This window comes from Octopus sinensis, linkage group LG23 (genome assembly GCF_006345805.1).
Source record: "Octopus sinensis linkage group LG23, ASM634580v1, whole genome shotgun sequence".
Classification (NCBI taxonomy): domain Eukaryota; kingdom Metazoa; phylum Mollusca; class Cephalopoda; order Octopoda; family Octopodidae; genus Octopus; species Octopus sinensis.
This window is the reverse complement of record NC_043019.1, coordinates 25,099,405-25,126,954: the sequence shown is the minus strand read 5'-3', so window position 1 is coordinate 25,126,954 and position 27,550 is coordinate 25,099,405. Positions and strand designations below refer to the sequence as shown.

The 27,550-nt window shown below is 37.6% G+C and overlaps 1 protein-coding gene across 2 annotated transcripts in view; it reads right to left on the bottom strand.

The window, feature by feature from the left end:
• The window catches only part of LOC115223377 (puromycin-sensitive aminopeptidase), a 42,224-nt gene that overhangs the window by 12,389 nt on the left and 2,285 nt on the right, over positions 1–27,550 (bottom strand). For both annotated transcript variants that reach the window (XR_005003589.1, XM_029793884.2), the window contains exons 2-13: positions 17,031–17,106; positions 16,407–16,486; positions 14,809–14,934; positions 12,748–12,855; positions 11,465–11,665; positions 9,290–9,386; positions 7,767–7,915; positions 6,423–6,587; positions 4,612–4,716; positions 3,889–4,044; positions 1,673–1,751; positions 776–912 (exon numbers count right to left, since the gene is read on the bottom strand). Coding sequence is in view for 1 of the 2 variants with exons in the window: in XM_029793884.2 (XP_029649744.1) it covers positions 776–912; positions 1,673–1,751; positions 3,889–4,044; positions 4,612–4,716; positions 6,423–6,587; positions 7,767–7,915; positions 9,290–9,386; positions 11,465–11,665; positions 12,748–12,855; positions 14,809–14,934; positions 16,407–16,486; positions 17,031–17,106 (1,479 nt within the window). In the remaining variant the exon portion in view is untranslated. The remainder of the gene's footprint in view (positions 1–775; positions 913–1,672; positions 1,752–3,888; positions 4,045–4,611; positions 4,717–6,422; positions 6,588–7,766; positions 7,916–9,289; positions 9,387–11,464; positions 11,666–12,747; positions 12,856–14,808; positions 14,935–16,406; positions 16,487–17,030; positions 17,107–27,550) is intronic.

The window sequence follows — 27,550 nt, the reverse complement described above, 5'->3', positions numbered from 1 at the left end:
CTAGAGAATACACTTGTCTGTACATTAAATATGTCACACATTGTACCCTTCTGTCATCTGCCAAAACTAGGCGTGTTTTTATCCTGTTTGCTTGATTATGTGGGCAATATTTGAATGCAGTTTACATGATTATCATTATAGACATTGATAACAAAGAAATGATGCTGCCGTGTAAATGTGTGTGTAGATCTATCATATTTCACTTGGTTTTTGTTAAAAACAAAACCATAAGATCATCCATCATTACACTGAATAGTTCTATAATAAATAGTCAAGCAAACAAACAATATAAAATCAAGGCACCTAGTGTTTTGGTAGTTAGACATGCTAGATCATGAGATATTAAAGCAACAATAGAATACCTAGGATATTTCATTCAACATTCATAGGAGTTGATTTATGAATAATCTACAACCAGCCCAGTATCATCATCATCATCGTTTAACATCCGTTCTCCATGCTAGCATGGGTTGGACGGTTCGACCGGGGATCTGGGAAGCCAGAAGGCTGCACCAGGCTCCGGTCTTATCTGGCAATGTTTCTACAGCTGGATGCCCTTCCTAACGCCAACCACTCCGTGAGTGTAGTGGGTGCTTTTTACGTGCCACCTGCATTGTATATACCCAAATAACTTGTGATAAAGTTGATTACGACATCGTCTACCGCTGGGCCAGCATATACTGAAATAACATGCTTTAAGAAAGGTTTACTACCTTCAGTAGTTTCTAGATCACAGCGTTAGCTATTAAACAATATATATTTGTTATGAACTCACCAACACCCATTCATCAGTTTTGACATTGTCAAGAATCACTTCCATCTTTTCACCTTCCATCAGAACTTTCTTGACTGGTTTGTGAATACTTGATGAGGTTGAAATATCAATAGGAATCATCCATCTTGAAGTTTTATCTGAAAACGACAGAACAGTGCAGTCATGTACTTGAACTAATTAGTTCTCTCGACAAGAAGTGGGGAAAATTTAGCAAAAGACATCATCATCATCTTAATACCTACATTTCCATGTTTGCATGGCTCAGAATTTGCTGAGGCAGTTTTTCTACAGCCTGTTGCCCTTTCAACTGACAAACCCTCACCTGTTTTCCAAGCAAGGAAGTACTTCCCCAGAGCCTGGAAGGTTTTTCACAGAAATCTGCAAACAACATCACTTGTATGACAATGAGGAGATGATGTCAAGGTGGTAGGCTGCTTTCAGTTTCTGTCTACCAAATCCACTTACAAGGGTTTGGTTGGACTGGGGCTATAGAAGACACTTGCCCAAAGTGCTGTGCAGTAGGAATGAACCGAAGACCATATGGTTGGGAAGCAAGTTTCTCAACCGTGCAATGATGCCAGCACTTATTGATCAGTTGAATCAAACCACAAAAATAAATTTGTAATGATTTCATATATGGAGACTAATTCTCAGAGAAAAGAGATGGTGGTGGCTCGAATTGAGCCCAGTATATTACTAGTATTTACTTTAATGACCAACAAGAAGTGAAAAGCAAAATGAAAGAGCACTGCCACAACATGGCCACAATCTAATGATTGGATCCATTATAAGAGGGCAAATAGAGGGGTGATATGCCACCCCTCTCATATCACTTCCCCCCCCCCCCCAAACTCCACTCAATAACAACAGAGAGAAGTAGTTTAGTTTAGGTTTTACCTCCCGTTTTACCATCAGCACAGAATTTCATTTGGGTCAGATGTAGAACACGACGATTATCTTCCTTTGTTTCACTGACCTGGAAAAGTGGGAAACATCGAGTTAGAACAAAAAACAAAAAAAAAAAAGATTATCTCACTGTTGTTGTCTCATCAACTATCAAGCAATCCCTGAAACTACTACTACTTGTGTGTGTGGCGCGGACCCAACAAAGATAAAAAAAAAATACTTATAGGAATACTGGCAAGGAACTCTGCCCTGGAAATCATCACCATCATCATTTAATGTCCATGTTTCATGCCAAGATGGGTGGGATGGTACCACAAAAGCTGGCCAGGCCGAAGCCTGTACCAGAATTCTGTGACTGTTTTGGAAGGATTTTTGCAGCTGCATGCCCTTCTGAACACCAACCACTCAGCAGAATGGATATTGTTTTGAGCTGAGTGGGGGTGCTAGATTCCCTTGTTTGAAATATAAGGACACAGATCATGTCATATAGCCAGCTGGAGACAATGTCTCCTAGGACTAAATTACAGCGACATTCATCCTAAATCAGGACTGCCATGTTATGTGTGCAAATAATTTTTACTCCAAACTTCCCACTTTAATCCTTCAGTATTTAAACCAACCACATCCAGCCCAAATATATTGTTTGTTTTAAGTTCAAACCAGCCAGATTCAGCCTCTCATACCTACTCTACAATGTCATTCTAAAAATAAACAATCATATCAGCAAATTCTCAAATGAGATAAGCCCTGATTAATTTAAAGCAATGTGAATAGATATAATCATTACAGTTGACAGATTAATCTGAATACTGAAGGATTAAAGTAATCCAAATCAAAACTTTATTTCATAATTTCATGCTAATTTTTGTTTCAAATACCAGCTTAATAACAAAATAACAGGTATTTTACTATGTTCTTCATTATGTTCAAAATTAATTAAAACAAAACGTAGCATATGCCAACAGAAATATGGTGCAGAGTTAAAAAGGAATTAGAACCTTTGCTTTGTGATAATACTATAAATTATTACTAGCAATAATAATAATAGTTTCAAATTTGGCCACAAGGGCAGCTATTTTAGGAGAGGAGATGAGTTGGTTACATTGACTCTCCAGTACTCAACTGGTTCTTAATTTATTGACCCTGAGAGGATGAAAGGCAAAGCTAACCATGGCAGAATCTGAACTCAGAACATAGCGATGCCCAAACTACCGCTAAGCATTTCATCCAATGTGCTTATTATTCTGCCAGTTTGCTGCCTTAACAGTAATAATAATAATAATAATAATAAAGGGAACACTGAGTGTGAATGGTGCACTAAAATGCACCCAGTCTTATGTTTTAACCCTTTCGTTACCGTATTTATTTTGAGATGCTCTGTGTCTCTTTCAATTACTTTAAATATAACAAAGAATTTAGTAAAATAACTTAGTTATCATTAACCCTTTAGTATTTAAACCGGCCACATCCGGCCCAAATATTCTACATGTTTTATATTCAAGCTGGCAATATCTAGCCTCTCACACCTAACCTACATTGACATTCTAAAAATAAACAATCACATCATTGAAACCCCAAAGCTATAAGATAATGCATGATTAATTCAAAACAATTTGAGTGAAAAAGTATTACATTTAACAGAGTAATCTGAACACTAAAGGGTTAAGCTAGTGTTGGGAACATAAATTGTGACTAAAGTTTGGTGGAAGATATTAATTCAATACTTATGAAAGTAAGACATTTGTACTACAGAGCCAGAGGCGATTTTGGCTGGGTTGGTATCAAAAGGGTTAAAGGAGGGTGATCCCTTTCCTCCCTCTTGCTTATACTCACCAACAAATGGTAAGGTTGAGCATCAGCCCCATTAACTTTAACATCCTGAGAGGGCCTGCATATAGTGAAGTTATATGTGCTATTTCTTGTGCTGTGAAAGCTATTTTTCTCAAGTCTGACAATCACTACTTCTTCCTCTCTATCAGTTGTATGTACACCACCTACCAACACTAAGTTACGCAGTTTCTTTAACTATGCAGCAATCATTTACCAAAACACATCATTTGAATATATCCATCTCTCTCAGATTCACCAATCACACACACACACAAAAGTTCCAAACAGAGGTCTGTAGTAGTGTACTAACTCCATGCAGTAGTTATACGATATAGTAGCTCAATATGATATTATGTAAAAAGTGCAGCAGTCCTTACTTTGACAACAGGATAACCCATCTGAGATGTCCAAGTGCTCATAACTCTCTTGATTGGTTTGCCACTAGCACTTTCTAATGCATCCCAGAGATCTTCAGTTGCAGCATTCTTGTACATGAATTTTGTTAGATAAGAATTCATGCCTTTTTTGAAATCCTGAAATGAATAAATATGTGTATATAATCCCCAGGGTACATGACAAATTGAAGAGTTCCCCCCGTGACTCCACTCAGCACCATCTAATACACATGAGATTGCTTTGAGGTTTCGCCTGACTTATGTCAGACCTGCAAGCTGGTGATGGTGATATTTAAAAACACAATGGTGGAATTTGAATTTCGAAATCAGAGAGCCAGACCCTATGGTGGTAAGAAACTCTGTAAATCTTTTGAGAGTTTCTTATCACCAAAGGTGGAATTTGAACTCAGAAGTTAAAGAGCTGGAAAAGATAAAGACATCTTGTCCAATGCTTTTCATTCACAGATCCACAAAATAATGAAAGAAAAAACGAAAATCCAAAAGGTGACCAATGGGATTTGAACCCATACAGAAGAGCTGAAACGAATATCACAAAGTATTGTATCTGGCACTCTAATGACTTAGCCAATTTGCCAGTAAGGTAGTTCTATAGGCGATACACATTGTTGATTAAATAAAGACTTTGGTTAAGCCAAATACTGCAAACCTAATTTTTTTTCTTTGACAAGAAGAAAAAGAACTTACAGTATCTTCAATGTAGTTGTGTAACATTCTGATGACTGATGCTCCTTTACAATAGGAAATGGCATCAAAGATTTCATCTACTTCTGCTGGGTGACCAACTGGAACCTGGAAAGACAAATACAGGTTAAAGGACTTTTAAAAGAGAGAGACACAAGAATGGAGAGATACTCAGCCAATTATTTATGGGAGGATAAAAGACAAAGTTGATTTGAACTTAGAAAGTAAATGGACATAACTGATGCCAGAGGGTAACTAATTTGGTGCACTTCTGGTCCTAATAATAAATATTTCTAAAATAGGAACAGATTTGGTGAGAGAGAATGATTAATGATAACTGCAGGATATTACTAGTACTTTTTTTTTGGTTATATTTTGAAAGTATAAAAAGTAATGTAGACTAACAGGATTTGAACTGAGTTCCTCATACTATCCCACCTGAAACTGTCCCTGGGTTTGTGATACAAGCTTCTGGTTTTAATGCAGTCTAAATTAACCCTTTAGCATTTAATCCAGCCCAAATATTCTCCCCGTCTTACGTTAAAACTGGCCGAATCCAACATCTCTCACAACTACCCTACAATGTCATTCTAAAAATATACAAAGATATCACTTAAATCTTGACGCTACATGATAATGTGTGACTAATTGAAAACAATGAATAAATAAGCAAAACATTTGACAGAAATCTTAATGTTGAAGAGTTAAAACCCTCCATCAGAATTTTCTGTTGATTTATGTTTTAAAGAGCCCCAGCTTAATAACTGTTTCCAGCGTAGATACAAAACCTGTAAATTGGAGGGGTGGGGGTGTGGATGACACTCAACTCCACTACCTGACTGGTACTTTATTTTATCACATCTGATAAAAGCCAGGATGATCCTGGTGGGATTCGAACTCAGAGCACAGAAATTTGGAACTAATACCACAAGGTATTCAGACAACCTAATAACTCACCCAATTTACCATGACCACACTAACTTAATAACGACCAAGTTATTTTACTAAATTCTTCCTTATTTCTAAAATTAAACTGAATCCAAGGGTGAAAAACAACTGCAAAGGGACATGACTAAATTGTGCATGATTCAACAACTTCTGTTAAACTACTGGCCTTGGACATGTTGGATTCTAACTGGTGAGACATGGAGGAATGAAAAGAAGGCTGAGACAATACTGAAACAAAGATTTCTTGTTTTGGTATTAAGTTGCAAAAAGTCGATTGAACTGACCCCAAAATTACTGGTATTTTAATCAGCCTTGAAAAAAATGAATGGCAAAACAAACTCTGGTGGAATTTGAACTCAGTCTACAGAGAGCTAAATACAGTTAGACATTTAATTTACTACTTCACAACCCCACTACTTTTACTAAATCTACGTTTCTAAAATATAAGATCTCTTATTAACAAATTGTACAAGACTAGACTGGGAGATCTAGCAGGAGTTATCGACACTATATCTACCCACCATACTGTATCATCATTTTTATATCTATTTTCCCTATGCCTGAATGAGGCATACTGTTGCTGTACCCCATGACTGGATGCCATAGGATGCGATGTAAATGTGGCAAAGGTAGAGAGATAATGTTATTAAATTGTTAGAGGAAGCAAAGCCAAAAATGGTGGGGAAGGGGTTACAGTACATTAACTAGAGATATGTTAACAAAGAGAAAAACGTGTTTAACGACTATGTTGAATAAAAAAAATCCTCTCATTTCTGCATGTATACACACACACAAACATGCTTGCACATGCACGCACTCACATCCAGTATGCATTAACAGAATATAATGTTGTCCAGTGAAAATACCTCAATGGGATGACTTGTGTGTAAGGCATCAAGCTTGAGGGCTGCTGCAAGATCAGACGTGACAAACTGGGTCCAGATTTCAAAATCTGGAAACAGTTTATCGACACAGAGGTATTCAATCCAAGAGGCAAAACCTTCGTTCAACCACAAGTGAGTCCACCATTCCTGTTAATAAAACAAAAGAAATTGTAAATAATCCTTTTTACTATAGGCACAAGATTTGAGGGGAAGGAACTAGTTGACGACATCAACCCCAGTACTTAGCTGGTACTTACAGTATTGGCCCATCGACCTTGGCAGAATTTGAATTCAGAAAGTAAAGATGTAGGAAATGCTGCTAAGCATTTTAATCAGCAGCTAATGATTCTGCCAACTGGCATCCTTTGAAATTGTAAATAATAATTGGAAACAAAAAGAAAAGACTATCAGAAACCAGCAGACAATCTGCCCACACCCAAGCATAGATCTTTTCTGAAATCATTAAATAATTCTAATATTTAGAAGAATCCATGAGAGAACATCTCTGAAGATGTTCCACCAATATTCAGACATTGGGAGATAAAAAAAAAAAAAAGAAAGAAAAAAAAAGACGTTTACAGTTGAATTAATATGCTTAGGAAACAAAGTACATTTTATCTTAATTTTGGATATGATGGATAGCCAAGGGCTTGTTTCAGCCTTGATTATGCCTTATCAGCACAGCAGAATAATGACAGTCAATTTAATAGACTAAAAGACTTTACTACATTCTTGGCCTATATACATGTATGAGCATTAGTGCATGTATGCATGCATGCATGTTTCCACACATACATGAATATGTATTAATTAATTAATAATAAATCTCTGAATGAGGTATAAACAGTAGCTGCACGACAATGTGAAGTATATTTACCACTTAAATGTGGCTAACCACCAAGGGTGGATGCTACTGTAGCTTGTAGCCCCAGGAGAACATCTTCTCCAGCCGGCTATTGACACACTTTCTGTGCCCTATCAGTATTTGCAAAAGGAAGTCATTCTTCCCATCATCAACCTGACGTGATACACATGGACCCGGGCGCTGACGACGAGTAAATACCCAGAAACTCAGGTCCATGTGTATCACGTCAGGTCGACGATGGGAAGGATAGCTTCCCTTTGCAAATACTGATAGGGCACAGAAAGTGTGTCAATAGCCAGTTGGAGAAGATGTTCTCCTGGGGCTACAAGCTACAGTGGTTAGCCACATTTAAGTGGCAAATATACTTCGCATATTAATTAATTACCATATACAAAATAATCTAAAGATAATATGCTGACTCTAGTAAATAGAAAAACTGAATTCAGGAACGAAATAACTACCATAGTGACAAGGTTTCCAAACCACATGTGTGCAAGTTCATGACCGATTACAAGTGCAACAAGCTGTCGTGATTTCGCAGAGGAGTCTTCTGCATCAATGAGCAAAGTATTTTCTCTGTATGTCACCAAACCCCAGTTTTCCATGGCACCTGCAAGAACACAATGTTTTAAATACAATCACACATCATGCCATTAAAAAAAAAAATCATACTGAAGACAATATCCAAAATATAAGACATCTCAGACGCACACAAAGGTAATTCTGGGAGACTTTGAACTGAGAAAGTAAATATTATACACTTGGACTCTGTGTAATTTGAGAATCCTAATAATAATAATAGTTTCAAATTTTGGGACAAGAGGGAAGAGTAAATCAAAGTGGACTATGGCAGAATATGAACTTGAAATATTAATAATAATAATCCTTTCTACTCTAGGCAAAAGGCCTGAAATTTGGTGGGAGGGGGCCCAGTCGATTAGATCGATCCCGAAAGGATGAAAGGCAAAGTTGACTTCGGTGGAATATGAACCCAGAACGTGAAGACAGACGAAATACTGCTAAGCATTTCACCCAGAATGCTAATGATTCTGCCAGCCCACTGCCTTAATAATAATAATAATAATAATTAGTATTATTATTGTGGCACAAGGCTAATAATTTCAGGGAACAGGACGAATTCGATTACATCAAGCCCAGCACTCAGCTGGTACTTATTTTATTGACCCCAAAAGGATGAAAGGTAAAGCTGACCTTGGTGGAATTTGAACTCAGAACATAAAGACAGACGAAATGCCGCTAAGCATTTTGCCTGGTGTGCTAATGATTCTGCCAGTTCGCCACCTTAAATAATAATTGTTTCTAATTTAGATATGAGGCCAGCACTCTTGAGGGGAAGGGAATGCATCTACTCCAGTACTTGAGTGGTACATAATTTTATTAGCCTTCAAAGGATGAAAAGCCAAACTGACTTTGGTAGGATTTGAACTCTGAACATAATGAATCACAATAAATACTGCAACACATTTTGGTCTCATGTGACTCTTCTAAATAATTCTGTTTACAGACTGAAAATGTAGAAGCTTTGAGAAGAGAAGAAACCTATCATTTTGGTTTCAAATTTTGGCACAAGGCCAGCAATTCTGAGGGGAGGGTGTTTGTTGATCACATCAACCCCAGTATTTGACTGGTACTTTTATTGATCCAGGAGGGTTGAAAAATTAAAGTTGGCCCTGGAGACATCCGAATATACAAACATCTTGTAATTAGCTTTTGAACTCTTTCGTTATCATATTTCTGTTGAAATACTTTTAATCAATTTCAAAAGTAATTAAGAATATAGTAAAATAACCATCATTATTAATTGATGGTTGAAACAAATTAATTTGAAAATTTAATGGAAGGTTTCAGAGTAGGTTAATTTAAGATAAGGAGTTTGTACCATAGAATGAGGGGCGGTCTTGGACAGGTCTTAAAAAAGGGTCAAGTTAAATGTATCAAAATAAAGGGGAAAACATTAACTGACCACTCAGAAAATCAGGAATTGCAATAAGGTCAATTTTTGGCAGTGGATAGGCAATATTGAAGTAGCTCTTGTAAAATGGCAGTGTTTTCACAGTTACCTGCAAAGAAAGAAGTTAGAAGACATTAGTTAGAAAGCATTTAGAGTTGGAGTTCTTTTACAAACATGAAAAGGTGGTGGAATGAAAACTGGGTTTTAAAAACAAAGTTTGATTTTTGGAGATGGAAAGCGAAAGCAAGCAATACTGGATACTTTCCCCCGCACCCCTTCGAGTAGGATGGCATTTTGACCCTTTAGCATTCAGATTATTCTGTTAACCCTTTCGTTACCATATTTCTGTTGGGATGCTCCGTGTTTCAGTTAATTTTAACTATAACAAAGAATTTAGTAAAATAACTTAGTTATTATTAAGCTAGTGTTAGGAACAAAAATTGTGACTAAGGTTTGGTGGAAGATTTTAATTCAGAACTTTTGAAAACAAGACATTTGTTCTACAGAGCCGAGGGTTGGTTTCAGGTGGGTTGGAATCAAAATGGATGAATATAACACCTTTGTTATTCACATTGGTTTGAATTAATCATGACTAATCTTCAGTTGGCTTGACTGGCTAAACAATTCCCCCAGTGAGAACATTAAGGACAACCAGCCACAGAAGTACTCTCCCAACAAAAATCATCCCACTCATGCAAGCATGGAAAAGCCATGTAAAACTGGATATATATATATATATATATATATATATATATACACATACATACATACATACATTAGTATTATTTAAAAAACAATGATCTACAATACAGACAGAAAGAGAGAGCGAGAGAGGGAGGTAAAGATACTCATTATACAAAATCAACACAACAATTCATATTGAATGCAACCAATGTGTTAAAAGAAATGATTTAGGATTTCTTTCATCGTAAGGCATTGCTGTTAGAAAAACAAAACAAACCCCCACCCCACCCACTCACAAGAATATACACACCAGTTTTAAGCTGCTGCACATTCTAACACTTATTGTAGTTTATAACTTCATTAAATTGGCAGTAAAAATAGTTATGGGGAAGAAAAATCTATAACCTTTGTTGAGCAATGCTGACCATGTCTCCAGACATGTGCTGGAGAGGATAAGATTTCTTTGAAAGAGTCTATGAAACCCCCATACATGCAAGTACCCCACTTCTCTACACCACTAATGTTTATCCATCAGATAAGGACCCCCCTACTTCGGTCGATACAGCTCAGCACCAGCATCACTTTAAGTGTCAAGGGGGTCTAAATACAATCAGAACAGATAATATACACCATCTTTCTAGGTTCTTTTACAGTTACACCAATCCACTGGTTAAGATTGACAATTTTAGTGGCCTTGAAAGGACAAAAGGCAAAAATAACCTCAGCAGGATTTGAATTCCTAGCATAGAGAGTCAGAATAAATGCTTTGAGATATTCTATTCAATGCATTAACGAGCCTGCCAATTTGATACTTTTGGGGAAGAAATTAGTAAATTTGCTTATGGTTTTGCAGTGAATCCTCATTCCAAAGTTTGCAGTGGATTAATGGATAAAGAGATTAATATACAAGTATAAAAGTTTAATAAAGGTTTATTAGTTCAAAGTTAGACTGGAACTATGTACATACCCAGGAATTAAGACACCCAACAACAATCAGAGTATATATATATATATATATATTTATATACATAGAAATTATATATATAGAAAATTAATCATTATTGAATTGACAAACAAATTGTTGTTTGAGCATTATGTTGAAACCTTCCTGTAAGGGAAATCTCCATATTTTAGGCATGTCCTAGCCAGGAGATTTATCATTCCCTGATTTAATGTTTGGGAAACAGGCTACAGATAAGTAATGTTACTAGAGATCATGTGAGAGAAACTTGTTCATCCATATATCATGGTTTTAGTATAGCTGCAAATGAAGTTGGTGTTTAACCCTTTCATTACCAACCCGGCTTGTTTTTGTAAGTTTTGAATTAAAATCTTCCACCAAACCTTAGTCACAATTTATGTTCTTAACACTAGTTGAATGATAACTAAGTTGTTTTATTAAAATCTTTGTTATATTTAAAGTAATTGAAAGAAATACAGAGTATCTCAAAATAAATACAGTAATGAAAGTGTTAAAAGACCCATAGAAAACACTTAACTTACATCAAGAGCAAACTGTCCTTGATCCCTCTTCTCCAATGGTGTATAAACGCGAACAAGGACGTTATCTGAATCTCTACCTTCCAGGTAGTCAAATTCACCAATTATAAATGCCAACAAATATGTTGACATTTTAGGACTCCTTTCAAACTTCATCACCTTCAACTTGGGATCAGTTGAGTGAGTTTTCTCTTCAGTAACTGGCTGAAAAACGTAAATGGCAAACGACCAAAACATGATCAGAATTGGCAAAGATAATGTTTGTCTGAAGCAAAAGTTGTTCGTTACAGAATGAAACAAAATATTTTATATACTTTGAAAGCCTAGAGATACATACAGACATACATACCTAACTAGGTACACATATTAATATCATCATAATCATCATTATTATTTAATGTCTATTTCTTATACTGGCATGAGCTGGATGGGTCAACAGGAGCTGGCAAGCCAGAGAGCTACACCAAGCTCCAACCATCTCTTTTGGCATGGTTTCTATTGCTGGATGTCCATCCTGACACTGACCACTTTGCAGTGTGTATACACGGTACCAGTATTCTTTTTTGTTTTGATTGTTAAAATTGATTAACTTACAGCAATTCGGTCCTTTAGCATTCAGATTACTCAGTCATTTGTGATGCTTATTTATTTAAATTCTTTCAAATTAATCATGCATTACCTCATAGCTTTGAGATTTCAATGATGTGATTGTTTATCTTTAGGATAACATTGTAGGATAGGTATGACAGGCTGGATCTAGTCAGTTTGAATGTAAAAATTGAATGGGTAGAAATTTCTGGGCCAGGTGTGGCCAGTTTAAATGCTAAAGGGTTAATCTTTTGGTGTGTTTATACACACACACATGTTTACATTAAAGAGATACTGAATGAAAAAGAAAAAGACTGTATTTTAGAATGATGTTTCTTCTTTCTACAACTACCACTCAGAGACTAGATTATTCTGCGTTGGGGAAGATTTAAGAAATGGCAACTGTTTCAAGACAAATCAGCAAAATTGTGTACTCATATAGACCATACACACAAATGAACCAGTACACCTTAATGTAAGAGAGACAGCTGACTACTATATAAATGACAAGTTGTTTCTTAGCACAGCTGGGTCCCACTCAAATGAGTTAGTTGACCTACTATAATAATAATAATAATAATAATAATAATAATAATAATAATAATAATTAGTTATATTTAAAAAAACAAAAACAAAAGTAACTTAGTATTTTTTTGTTTTTAAAAAGCATAAAATGAAAAAGAAAAATGAAGTCTTACCATATTTGATAAGCCTGTTAAATGATTAGGAAAGACTAAAGTGATGTCAAAAGTAGCTTTGAATGATGGTTCATCCCAGCAAGGGAATGCACGACGGGCATCTGTCGACTGGTGGAATATGCAATAACAAAGAGAAGAAGTACACTTAGTAGCATTCACAACAACAAATGAAAACAGTAATTTATCACAATGGATCTCTACTTGTCTGGTTGCCAGCATCATACAATGCTATGTTTCTACACCATACTTGAAGCTGTGAAATAAAGATAAGGTAAGGCGATATTTATTGTTTTGGTTAGAGCCCTTCACCACAGAACAAACAAATGCTGAAATCATTCAATATTTCCTCTTGTCCCTGTTGCCTTGCAGAGTGGTCATGGCCGAATAACTAGAGAGGCTGATCAATCAACTGAGAAGTTAGTCACACCCCCATCACCAGGACTGTCATGTTCTTAACCAAGACACTTAACTCTTAAAATGGTACTGTCCACTACCATCACCACTTACAAGGGTAAGCTGGCAGAATTGTTAGCACACCACTAAGCATTTCGCTTATCTTCATGTTCTGAATTCAAATTCTGTCATGTGCCTATTATTTCGCAGCACCGGTAACTGAAAGGACAAGCTCATATGCGTGCAGGCTAAGTAAAATTGCTCTCTTCTACACATACAGGCTTCTCCTTTCGGGTGCTGCATGGACGTGCTGGTGGCATGTAAAATGCCATCCAGCACAAACTGTTAAGTGGTCAATGTTAGGAAGAGCATCCAGTCACAGAAACCATAACCACAACAGACAGTTGGAGTCCCGACAGCTCCCAGCTCCATGCCAAACCGTCCAACCCATGCCAGCATGGAAAGTGAATGCTAAATGATTAAGATTATTATTATTTTTAAGGCAGTGAGCTGACAGAATCGTTAGCATGCTGGGCAAAATGCTTAGTGGTATTTTGTCTGCTGCAGTGTTCCGAGTTCAACTTTGCCTTTCATCCTATGTCTTGATAAATTAAGTACCAGTGAAACTCAGGGGGCGATGAAATTGACTATCCCCTTACCCCCAATTTCAGGCCTTGTGCCTTTAGTAGAAAGGATTTTTATTATCATTGATGTGATAATGTGAGTGGTAGAATATAAGTAAGTTACAGGAAATTAAAGCCATCAGATGAAGAAGTGTGCCAGATGCATGACTGCTGCAATACTTATGGCACGTGAATGGATGAAAAAGTGCTACAAGCTGTCAGTGAAAATGATCTAGGCCCACTGGTTTATCAGTTAGTTTGCTGGTTCTAGACTGCAATAAAATTTGAACTTTCTTTTCAGCTCTGAAGGATGCTTCTCTCTGTAGAGAAGAACCCTAGTTGAGTTTGGAACGGAAGGTTCTGAATATTGTGACTGGTTGACCAGAATATTTTGTTGGCCCATAAAGAGTCCAGCTAAAGTCTTCTCAGGATTTAGCCTTGGATACGAGTAGTGAAGAGGCTAAACCTAAAATATGAAAATACATCTTCCAGGACTTGAATTTTTATTTCTAATGGGTCATCCACAATGAGTAAGTGAGTGTCAATGAGCATTGAAGGTACCAGGAGACTGGTGAGAGTAATTTGTCTGGGTATCAGTGATTCTTAACCATTTTTTAGCCTATGAAGCCCCTTGGTTCCTGTTTTACTCTGCTGGACCCTCACAGCTATTTGATGAGAAAAAAAATTCTATTAATTTTTTTAGAATTAAATAACAGGAATTGTAAAAAAAAAAAAAAAAAAAAAAAAAAAAAAAAAAAGAAAGAAAAGAAAAGTCAAAATATTTTGTGTATTGTAAAAGTATAACCAAATCTTTTATGAACCCCTAAGGGCCTTATGGCTGCCAGTTGAGAATCACTGATCTAAAGCAGTGTTTAAAGGGAAAACATGGATGGGGAATGGAAAAGGAATTGGCGGTCTGAAATGAATGTTTGCAGAGTTATCTCTGATGAGGGTTCTCAAACCCATGTGCTAGTGTTAAACCCTGCAGTGTAAGTAGGCCCACGAAGACTAACAATGGTGAGGGACATCTCAAATGATCACCTACCTCAAACTGAGTGACTGCCAAATGAACAACTTTGCCACTGGAAACCGTGTACTGGCTGTGGTAAAAACCTCGCATTCGATCATTGAGTTCCCCTGCAAATTCAATGTGGAGCACACCGAATCCAGCCTGCAAATTAAAAAATAATAATTTTAAACTGAGAAATTTCAAGTGGATTAAATCATTTATCAAAAGGTATTGTGAGCTAGCACTATCAAACCTTGACCTTGCAGCCAAGCAATAACAGGAAATCAGGTGCTACTGTTTTTATTGGGTTTGTTTGACCCTTTCAGTGTTTACTCTGATATGAAACAAAATAAGAAGGCCACATTACAAAGCAAATCAAAGAATATGTAAATAAATGCTAAAACAATCCCTCCAATAAAATATGTTTTCTTTTTTATTTCATGTCTAATCAACTATAAAATGGAGAAGAATGAAACAAGCAGATTTACACTTTGCTGATGACTGAGCCTGCATTTCTGTGCAGTTGTTGGCAAGAAGAGCCATGACGAATGTCCTGGTTGAAACAGATGAAAAGACTGGCTTGAGACTTCACATCTTGGTAGCATTTAAACAGTACATGGCAATGCGGAAACTTACACATGAAACTAAAGACAGACAAAGGTGCTGCTGTATTCCACAAATTCCAATCAATATGGTAATCGGAGTCTCACATAACTAACAAAATTAAGATTATTCTGGTAAATTGTTATCTCAACAACAGCCAATGCTACTGATACTGGAAAAGTACAGCTGAAATTGAGAAACAGATCGATATTTTCCAACAAAGATGCCCGTGAAAAATCCTGGGTATAAAATTCAAGACAAGATCACAAAAGAAGAGGTGCTTTGAAGATACAAGCCCCATACCTTAATCTTGTAATCAAGGGCAGAAGAATGCAGCTAGCAGGGCATGACCTATGAATGGGGGGGGGGGGACAATATCCCAGTAAGAACTGCCATGACACAGTTACCAGCCGGTGTGAAGAGACTAAAGAGCAAACCACTAAGAAAACCTGGAGAGCCACCTCAAAAGATGACCCTGCGCAGCTGTAGCACAAACTGGTTTCAAGCTCCAACCCTTGCCAAAGTCAGAAAAAGAGGGAAGAGCACAATGGCCCTTTGCCACGAGGCTAGAGGAACCAGATGGCTCAACTACAGTAAAGTGATACTCGTGTTATATCCACTGCATAAACTTGAACAAGCAGAGTTGTCCTGCTCAGGAGCTCAACAGAAAGTGGAACAGAAATTTCAACTCATAACAGTGAGGTCACTAGCTTATAAACTATCATCATCATCCTCCTCCTCCTACTATTACTACTACAAAGCCTTATTAGTGAAAGAAAAAGGAGTAATAATGTGACCAGCCTTATTAAAATATTAGATGGAAAGAGCTACACTAAGAGCCTACTAGATCAACTGCTAAATATTGGGGTAACAAGCAAACCTGTACAGCAGTGGTTGCTGATTGTGGCTCCCAGGGTCACACAGCATCCTTCTAGTGCCTCCCACTTCTCATAGTCTTCCCTCAATAAATATAACAGGCTTTATTACCAAATACGTAAATGAAATTGAAGTTAAAAAATTGAAATACATACCTTGAAAGTACTGGAAGAAGAGAATATGACATTTTCATTTTCCTTAACAAAGGAAATTTTCAAGTCAACTGGTTCTCCACCTGTAATAAATAAGATTTCCAACAGTGAACAGGTGTGATAATATTTAATATCTAGCAGTGTTCTGTTGTTGGGTACTGCCTATTGTCTATAGATCTATAATTTCAGAGGGATCCCATCTCCAGAGAGCAGGAGAGAGTGTCTCAGCAAGCTATGGTATCAATCAAAATTTAAATTCAACAGAAGCTATCTGCCTTTCTCAAAAAGCATTAGCTATATACACTACTAGTGCTTTGGGGAAAGGTATGAATGTGACATTTTCATATTTTTAAACAAATTTCAGGTTTCTAGCATTAAAAAATTTTGTAAGGAGAGAAAGAAAAGTTATATATTTTCAAGGAGCCATAAGATTTAAAGTTAAATAACTTGCATGGTTCACAATGTACACCAAAGTCAGCTAGAAATAACAAAATTTCTCTTAAAAACCTATCATCTTAAAACAAAGACACACCAGATATGATAGTTTTTGACGAGAGATGGTCAAATAAAGACTGATCTGGGACTCAACAACACTAACATTATAAAGCATTACAAACCAGAACTCACCTTCATACTTGAAAGAAGCTTTAGAAACAGTAAGTTCAGCAGCATTTAACTTGAATGATTCAACAGGTTCTTTGATCTACAACAGAAACAAGATGAGTGGTCAGTTGGTTAAAACAACCAGGCTTATGAAGTGACGGTCAGCCAAAATCGACTGATTCCAACTAAATTGCAATGTATTAACATTTCCACTTGACAGTTTCCTGAAAAACTGAAAAATAAATTAAATTTAAGGGTTTCTGTGAAGAAGGATCTTGCAGAAGCAAAATCTTGGTACCAGGGCAATATGCAAGTAAATTTTGGATTTAGATTTTTGATTTAATTGTTATTCTATAGATATGTGTCTTTTGGATAAACTTTAACTCTTTTAAACTTTATTTTTATTTCATTTAATGTTAGATTCACTTAAAGTGCAGGAGAGGGGGGGGTCATTTGCTAATTTGCATTCATCCCTTTAGCATTTAAACTGGCAAGATCTGGCCCAAATATTCTACCTGTTCTATGTTCAAACTGGCCAGATCCAGCTTCTTGTACTTACCATGCAATGTCATTCTAAAAGTAATCACATCTTTGAAATTTTGAAGTTATAAGATAATGCAAAATTAATTCAAAACTTTGGCCTGCATTCATAGTGTGGGCTGGTTCCCCCGACACTGCTCCGAACGACATAATTAGAAGGGGTCTCGACACGACTTGCGACACATCACAACAGCGAGGATGCTGCCCTGATGGAAATAATCCTCTTCCCATATGAAGGCGGCAGATTCCGAATCTGGGACATATTCAGCTCCAACTGGGCCGCCTAGGAGTCTGACTGACTTATCAGTTTGTGCAGGTCACCATTGAGACTTCAGATGTTCTCAGATCCTACACTGCTGATTTCCTCCACAAAATCAGGATAACCATGGTCTGTCTGAGAAACGAACCCCACAAGGTGAGGTAGCTCTTGTAGTGAATTTCACTGGCCTTTCTCCATGGCAACGCTTTTGCAATCATAACTGGAAGGCATAGCTGAACACATCATTTGTTCTGGGGCCCACAACCAGTTGCTTCCCCCACCCAGGTTCTGCTGCTTAACCCTTTGGAGATGGAGCCTCATTAGGAGCGTCAGTGCCATGAAGATGAATCCCTTTTCACAAACCCCACAGAGGGCATGCACTTCTTTTTTTTAAAAAATTATAAAATATAAATTACTTTACATACAAAAACTACAGTAATCCCTCGACTATCATGAGTGTTATGTTCCAAAACCCACCCACGACAGGTGAAAATCCAAAGTATATTTTTAAAAATTATATTTCTAATTTGTATATATTTATTTTATTGTAACTGCAAAATCACACCACGGAGGAATTGATGTAAGCTTAAGTAATAAACCAGGATAGATGAACTGCAATATGGCAAGGGATTACTGTATACATAGTCTTGTAGGAAACTGAATGAACTAATACAATCTTCTTCATCATTCGACTTTTGGGCCAACAGATCAGCCTTGTCATTTCCTAAGGGTTAATTCCTCTCCTTTTTTTTATATTTTATCTTTGTTTCCTTGTTGATACTCTTTTACTTGTTTCAGTCATTTGACTCTGGTCATGCTGGAGCACCGCCTTTAGTCGAGCAAATCAACCCTAGGACTTATTCTTTGTAAGCCTAGTACTTATTCTATTGGTCTCTTTTGCTGAACCGCTAAGTTATGGGGACGTAAACACACCAGCATTGGCTCTCAATCAATGTTGGGGGGACAAACACAGACACACAGATATATATATATATATATACATATATACGACGGGTTTCTTTCAGTTTCCATCTACCATATCCACTCAGAAGGCTTTGGTCAGCCTGAGGCTATAGTAGAAGACGCTTGCCCAAAGTGCCACACAGTGGAACTGAACCCGTAAACCATTAGGTTGGTAAGCAAGCTACTCACCACACAGCCACTCCTATGTGACATAGTTATGATTTTTTTTTTCTCAGTAATTTTATCTTATATACTTTTAATGCTTTTTTAAAATTTTTTCTTCCTATGAAAATGTTAACAAAATGACATTCAATAAAATAAAAAAAAAAATGATATGACTCAATAAGTTTTACATTTAACAGAATAATTTGTCATAGATATGACTGATTTCAATGCAAAAGAACGAAACAAGTTTGCTTTGTTTTAGAGCTGCACCAACAGCCATGCTATAAACTATGCACCTGCCTAAGTATCACATGTCACTATCAAGCAATTGTGCAACTATTTTTATGAAGAGAGAGAGAGAGAGAGAGAGTTTTACAATTAACAGAATAATCTGTCATAAAACAGGAAGAATATTTGGCTGGATATGACTGATTTCAATGCAAAAGGTCTAAACAAGTTTGCTGTTTTAGAGCTGCATCGACAGCCATGCTATAAACTATGCATCTGCCTAAGTATCAGATGTCAATCAAGCAGTTGTGCAACTATTTTTATGAAGAGAGCGAGAGAGAGAGAGAGAGAGAGAGAGAACGATGTGCTACCTTTGTCAAAGAGTATAAGCATCCAAAACTGCCAAAGTGTGAAGAACTGCACACTATATTAACCCTTTCGTTACTGTATTTATTTTGAGATGCGCTGTATTTCTTTCAATTACTTTAAATATAACAAAGAATTTAGTAAAATAACTTAGTTATCACGTTTAAATATTTGTTGTGCAAGATTTTTTATGTGAAGTCGTGTGTTGAAACAGATATTGTTATATTTCGGAATGGTCATATTGCCAGTTTAGCCAATAAAAACACACGCACTATATATTTGGTGTTATTTTGCTTCAGTGATATTTATTTTTTACATTAATCTTAATCTTATTTCGGCCAAAGTTCTTTCGTCACACTCCTGTGACCGCATCAGTGGTCCTTTGTTTTCTTCTCACTTACTTGTGTCTCTCCTTACTAACCGTCAGCCATTTTGTATTTCTATTGTATGTCTTCATTTGCGCATGCTTATATCACTATGTGCGTCTATGTTTATTTAGTGTGTGTGTGTGGGGGATGCCTGTAATATTTGTATCTTCTGGTTATATACATTCTTGTAATTTGTATTTTGTTTTTGTTGTTGCTTTTGTTCTAACTTTGTTCATGTGTTTACATCCACCCATTATTATCATTACATATGCTTGTATGTATGTATAACAACAATATTAGTAATAATAATAATTAAAGACTGAGAGGTATGCATCTTGCAAAATGGACACTCTAATACTGGTACGATAACAAACAGACCCAGTGGACCTGGGGTTTTGATGACCTTTAGTTAAAAATGCATAAGCAGTACACCAGATTGCTCTAAACACCAAATATATATATGGACCAATGGGAGAGAGAGAGAAACTTTGTAGTCACTTAGCCTGTTGACAAACCTATCAGGGAAGATGGCCATGAATGGAATGGTTTCGATCAAAGGTTTGTTGAATCGTATTTCTCTATAGCACTGACATCTATGTGAAATCATGTAGCCTAGCTGCAGGTTCAATTCTCAGGGTGGGCAGCATGTTGTGCCCTTGAGCAAGGGACTTCATTTCACATTGTTAAATTAATCTTAGCTAAAAATGAATACAAGCAACAGCTATGAATTAGTTCTGCAGGAGACAAGTTCTCTGAGCCCAAACTTAAATGAACCAATAAGAAATCAGTTTTAGAGTCACATGACCTGTTATACATTATGTCAATAGGCAGGATGGTCTCAGATGGAATGCTCTTGTCGAATTATTCTATTTCTGTACAACAGAAAGGAATAAAGGAGTTGCAACAGGGTGAGTTCTCGAGAATACTCTAGCAGAGTGACCAATTTTAAAGATGAGAGGGTGTGAGCTGAGGGAGATTTGTGACTTAAATTTAGTAGGTTGACAGATAATGCAGTCTGTAAGTTACTCAGCAGCATTTTGCTTATGTTTATGCTCTGGGTACAAATTCTGATGTCAACCCTGCATTTCATTCTTTTAGGGTCGATGAAACGGTTATCAGTTGAGCACTGAGGGTCAATGTAATCAACAAGATCCCTCCCACAAAATTTCTGGCCATCAGCCTTTAGAAGGAACGATTACCAGGAGTAGGATTGGGGTGAGTTTGAGGAAGTCAATGTTTTTCAATAATCAGCATCTTAAAGGAATATTTTCCATGACATTGCTCCTTCTAATTCATATATATTGGACCAAAATTTACACAAGAGAGGTTGTGGTTAAAGAGTTCATTTTGCAAACATGCCATTCCAGGTTCACTCCAATGATGTAGCACTTTGGAACATATGTATGTCTGGTCATGTGGCAAGAATGAATGAGGATAGCTGTGTGAAAAAGTGCCACACCCTAGCGGTTGAGGGAACCTGTGGAAGAGGTAGACCCAGGAAGACCTGGGATGAGGTGGTGAAGCACGACCTTTGAACATTAGGCCTCACTGAGGTAATGACTAGTGACCAAAACCTTTGGAAATATGCTGTGCTTGAGAAGACCCGGCAAGCCAAATGAGACCATAACCCATGGCCTATGCCAGGGGTGTAACCAGCCCACTTATGTGTACATTTCCTTCATTGGACACTAAACTCTGCCTGCGAAGATCTGTTGAAGCAAGTGAAATCAAAATCAAATTCGATGACTGGCATCTGTGCTAGTGGAGCGCTAAGAACACCAAACGATGATGATGATAATGATATATATATATATATATATATATATATTAATGAGAAAATTAAGAAAAAAAAGGTTTATGAACAAAGCCCCTTCATTGACAAACGTAATAAAAAGAAAAAAGTAAAATGTTTTACAACCAAAGTCCCTTGAGATATTTGTTCTGTATTAAATTGGATACCCCCTTATTGTGGCAGCTAGAAAAGAATGTGTTCTGGAGTTTTGGTGGGCAGAGATAAAGGCAATCGTATGGAAACCTATGTGGTTGCTAAATCGGTGAGAAACAAGTCATGATTTTCTCACATCCCTTAAAAACAGACGAATATACTTTTCTTTTTTATTAGAATAAATTCGTTTATTTGAAGAAAATGTTAAATTGGAGATTCACACAGAGACCAAGAAACAGGAAAGAAAAGAAAAAAAAAGTTGGGGGAATAAAGCAGCGAAAGATGGAACACATATCCCAGGGTAAGTGGGGTACTCTGTTGCATCCAGTGGTAATGACTGCAATGGCCACTCCACCTCTATGTTATGGGTGATGACACCAGGGTTTGCAGCAGACGCTACAAAGTTAGAGTTGGAGAATGTGTCGCTACACGTCACGTGGATTATCCTGTCAGGGCACTTACTGTCCCTGTGGCTGAGAGCTGCTGACTCAAGAAGGGAAGCGGGTTGTGTCGATGCTCTTTCTATTTATGTCACTGAAAGTGGAATGTCTGGGGAATTGGTCTGCATTAACGCTGCAGGCCGGAGACGAAGGTGTTCAGCCACTCCAATATGGATGCACTCATAATCAAGACGGACAGCAGTAGATGAGGAGGGCACCAAATTGAGCCATGCAACAATACCTGGCTGCGAGGCAGGTAAGGTGGTGCTGGTCTAGTGATGTCTCTGGCCACTTCAGGAGGGACTTGCATTTAGTGTTGTCCCAGTTGCATTGGATGACCATATTCTGGGGGATAGCGAGCCCATCAGCTAGGGCTGATTCCAATACCTGGACCACATCAGGTTTGGGTATTCCATGGAGTACCTCACCGATGAGGGGGCAGCAGGAGGAGGGGAGGGAAGGACAGGCCAGCACAGCTAGTATTGTCAAAACTGAAATTGCAGATCAGTTTGGCACAGCACTGGATGGAGTTATTGAAATCAGAGGCAGTCTTTGAGAGAATGACACGGTGCACTGCATAACGAGAAAAGAAGCTTAGGCAGAGTGAAGTGTTTGTTTCCTCAAGAGAAAGGGCACCTGGGCAGAAAAGTACACATTTGATTTGTGTAAATCTGGAGAGACCCAAAGTATCATGACTGGATAAATAAACACAAAAAAGTATTGATTGATTTAATGTTTGGCTTCATGGACTTGCATATAAAAAAAAAAAGTGTTTTATGATCAAGACCAAAGTCCTTTGAGATATTTGTTCTGCATTAAATTGTATACTCCCTTGTTATTCTGGCAGCCAGAAATGTAGAGAAGCAGTGATTGGCCAGATGAAGTCCTTTAACCTGACATTGTTATTAATAAGCAAATTGCAATATAAAAAAATTAACAATGTCCATTGTTGAAATGAAACCTTTAAACTACGGCTCAGCCAGTGTTTCAAACTCTTATTCTTTATAAATACACAAGTATTGTTTGCTGATGTGTAGCCATAGGTCAAACGTCAAGGAAGAGCCACAACTACGTAGCTGGTCTGTGGCAAGATTTATCTTGCACTCTACCAAGCTAATGATCCTCCCACAGGTTCTAACATGCAGTTTGATGTATGTGGGTGGGTGGTAGCAGCGTTTGTGTGCAACAAGTCAGGATATGTTGCATTCTGCATCGTTAATGCCTTGAAGTCTTGTGGTGACCAGAGAGATAAAAGCAATCATGCAGAAACATGTGGTTGTTTGACTGGTTGGTCATAATTTTCTCATGTTCATTAAAAACGGGCAAACATACTTTTTAGTTTAGGATAAATACATTTATTTGAAGTGTTAAATTTGAGATTCACACAGATATCAAGAAAAAGGAAAGTTAGGGAAGAGTAAAGCAGAAGGTGGAAGTAAGGGGGGAGATGGTCCACATATCCCAGGACAAGTGCAGTGCTCAGCAGTGCCTCGTAGCAATGACATTGCTGTGGAGAATGGCCAGTAGCATTTGCTGCAGCAGCCACTCAAGTTCATTTCTCTGTATTTTTCAGAGGAAATAGACTGTACAGGGTCCTAGAACACCTAATGTCTCAACAGCAATGGGCACGGCTCCTGTATATTCCAATTTTCCTGAGCGGTGGCACCAGGTTGCAGCTGGAGAATGTGCTGCAGCACATCATGTACCAGATTAGAGATCTGCCTCCCTCTAATGGGGAAACGGTTATCCTGTTGGTTCACATTGAGATTGGACACCAGCTGCGTTAAAGACCTTTCTGATTATATCATTCAGAGTGGCGCGACGGGGAGGATTGGCCCACAGGGACATTCGCAAAGCTCATACATGCAGAGACCAATACAATAGTACTCATCATCTAGAAGGGTACCTGTAGATGAGGAGGGCAACAAATTGAGCCATGCGACAGTATTTGGCTGCGAGGCAGGCAAGGTGGTGCTGGTCTAGAGGCGTTTCTAGCTGCTTGAGGATGGACTTGCATTTGGTGTCCTCCCAGTTGCATTGGACATCCATATTCTGGGAGATTACAACTCCATTAGCATTCTAATTGGCTAGGGCCAAATCTGGTAACTGGACCACATCGGGTTCAGCTACATTCTGGACTATCTCGCCAATGAGGGTACGGCCGGAGGAGACCGGGGAAAGATAGGCCAGCAGAACCAAGTCTATGGCAGACTGGACACCAAGGCCACTGTTGTCAAAACTGACACTGCAGATCAAATGATGTTACTAAAATCACCAAGGCAGTGTGAAAAGGTGATATGGCACACTGCATAGCGAGAAAAAGCATAGGCAGAGTAAAGCAATTCCTCAAGAGAAAGGGTGCCGGAAGGACACCAGTGAAATCCTAAATAAAGGCAGAAAAGTATATATTCGATTTGTTGTATAAATCTGGAGAGAGCCAAAGTATCATGACTGGAATAATAGATATGACATTGATTTATTAATGTTTCATGAGAAAGCTGAATAGTCAAACGCACACTCAAACATACACACACATTTTATAAATTAATAGTCTTGTGGCACTGGGTGGGGTGAATGCGCGTGTGTGAAACTTTTCCAAGAAACAGGAGAGAGATAACTCAATTCTCAGAAATTTACTTTCATTTTTTGACAACAGATTAATTCTTTAGCATTCAGATTACTTTGTTGACCATAATATTTATTTATCCACGACCTTTTAAAAATTCCTGTATCACCTGGTATCTTTGAGACTAATTATTTTTAGAATGACACTTTAAGGTATATGTGGGAGGTCAGTTTTGGTTGGATATGGCCCGTTTAAATGCTAAGGGGTTAAACTGGTAAGAATGAACCATAGCCACATATGTACATCGAATTGTTAAAAAAATTTTCCATTTATGGATGAGGACAACTGTGTCTGTGCAAGGGGCAGACCCAGGAAGCGTGGAATGAAGTGGTGAGACAGGGTTTTGGGATGCTGGGCCACACTGAGGAAATGACAAGGGTTGGGGAGATGTGTTGATTTGCTGTACTTCATAAAACATGTTGAGTTAAGTAAAATTGCTGTCTTCCATATATACAGGCTTGGCCTTTCAGGTGCCAGCGCCACTTAAAAAGCACCCCTGCCAGTGCTGCGTAAACACACCTGTGCCGGTGACAGGTGAAAAGCACCCAGCATACTGTAAGTGGTTGGCGTTAGGAAGGGCATCAGCCGTAGAAACTATGCCCTCAACAAACATCTGGAGTCTGTGCAGCTCCATGTTAGTCTATCCATCCCAGGTCTTGTCAGTTTGAACATTTGTGCCTGATGAAACCGTAACAGATAATGATGTCACGCATTTGGCACTCATGCTGGCGGCATGTAAAAGCACCCATTACACTCTCGGAGTGGTTGGCGTTAGGAAGGGCATCCAGCCGTAGAAAAAGTCTGGTGCAGCCCCTCAGCTTACCAGCTCTGGTCAAACCGTCCAACCCATACCAGCATGGACAACGGACGTTAAATGACGATGATGATGGCGTTTCAATGCCCTATGGTTTGTTGGGAGGACTCCTCATAGATACCTGCGTGTATGTATGTGAAAACATTTATATTTGACAAAAAAAAAATACGTTTAAATACTTTTTTAAACTTTTAAGTCTAACTACGACTAAAAATGAGCCGGGAAGAAATTTAACATATGTTATTGCTAAGAATGTGCAACCTAGTCTTTTGTGCTAATATCAATTATTTCGTAATTATCCAAGACTATAAAGAAATCGCCAAATATTGCTATAAAGCTGAAAGTAGAGGGGAGGCCCATGTCCCCCAACCTAGAAATCATCAAGCAACTCAGTAAGAACAATATGGCCAAAACGCCGAACAACTATTATTACGATGCTCTCTCACTCGACCGGCAAGATCGCAATAATAACATTACCAGCGTATAAACTGGATGTTGTGTAGAGAGGTACAGATGTATATTATATACAACTACCACTATTAATGCATAAGGCATATCTTATTTTCCTTTCTCGGCAGATGGCCCGAAGTTTCATATTTTTGTCGATGCCGAAACGATGAAAGGTAAAGTCAACTATTACAAGATATGGCCATCACTTAGATAAAGCAAAGAAATACATTAAAAGACCTCATATTGGACCCAACCTAACAACAAATTTTTTGAGTAACACCCGCACGATTTCCACTTGGAAAAAAAACCCACAAAAAACTCAGATTTATTGTTTGGAATCAAGTATCCTGACCTCCTAATATGCAGCAAATCCCCTATTTTGGTACGGACAAAAAAAAAATTCCAATGATTCCGGGACGCCCCATCCCACATTTTTTTCCGAACCAAAAATAAGGGATTTGCAGCATATTAGGAGGTCAGGGTACTTTGATTCCACGCAAAAAACCCGACTTTTTTTTTCTTAGTGAAAATCGTACAGGTGTTGCTCAAATTTTTTTTAAATATTAGGGTGTTACTCAAAAAAAATTTACCCAAATACCCAAACAAACCGTTGCCGATTGATAAAGAAGAATATATCTTTTTTAACATAAAAATTGTTTTACAAAACTTTTAGTTGCTATTAATCAATAATAGTCGGGAACGAAATGTTTGTATTCAAATGGTTATTTAACGCTGATTGGCGCCACAGGAACCGCCGAAGCCAAACCGGTTAATGGCTCTTTATTTAATTATGTAATTAGTGTTATTAAAACAACTTTAATCCCCATCGTAGGGAGATGGGATCAATTTTTTTGTGATTTCTTTTACACAACTTTTTCTCAACGAAATAGGGGGAAATTTAAAAAAATAAAAAATCGTTCGGATTGAACGTCCAACTCAATGATAGATCGGTCTCTAGCTTCTATTGTGTAACCGCAAGTCAGGACTAACCCAGAAGATCTGGCCGGAACTAAAAGCTTTTCACTTATCACAACCCCGTTTCTTTTTCAGAAATAATATATCTGGGATTAATGCTTCTTTTGTTATATGCTTTAGAATGTAAAATTTGATTTAAGGGAGATTTGGCTGTTATTTTTAAGTGATCAAGCGACCACGTGTGAGTGTGGGATCGATCGTCGGTTGGACGAATTATGTGGATTTAAGTTTAGTTTAGTTTCAAATTTTCAGTTTTAAGTATTTATTCCACGCTAGAGATGAGATGGAACCATGGTAAAAAGGCATGAGGAAGGTCCGATGCCGAGTTAAGATAGAAATACACAAGAAAATGCGTCAATAACCGACATTAAAAATATCATAAAGAAGAAAAAAATCTTTAAAAAT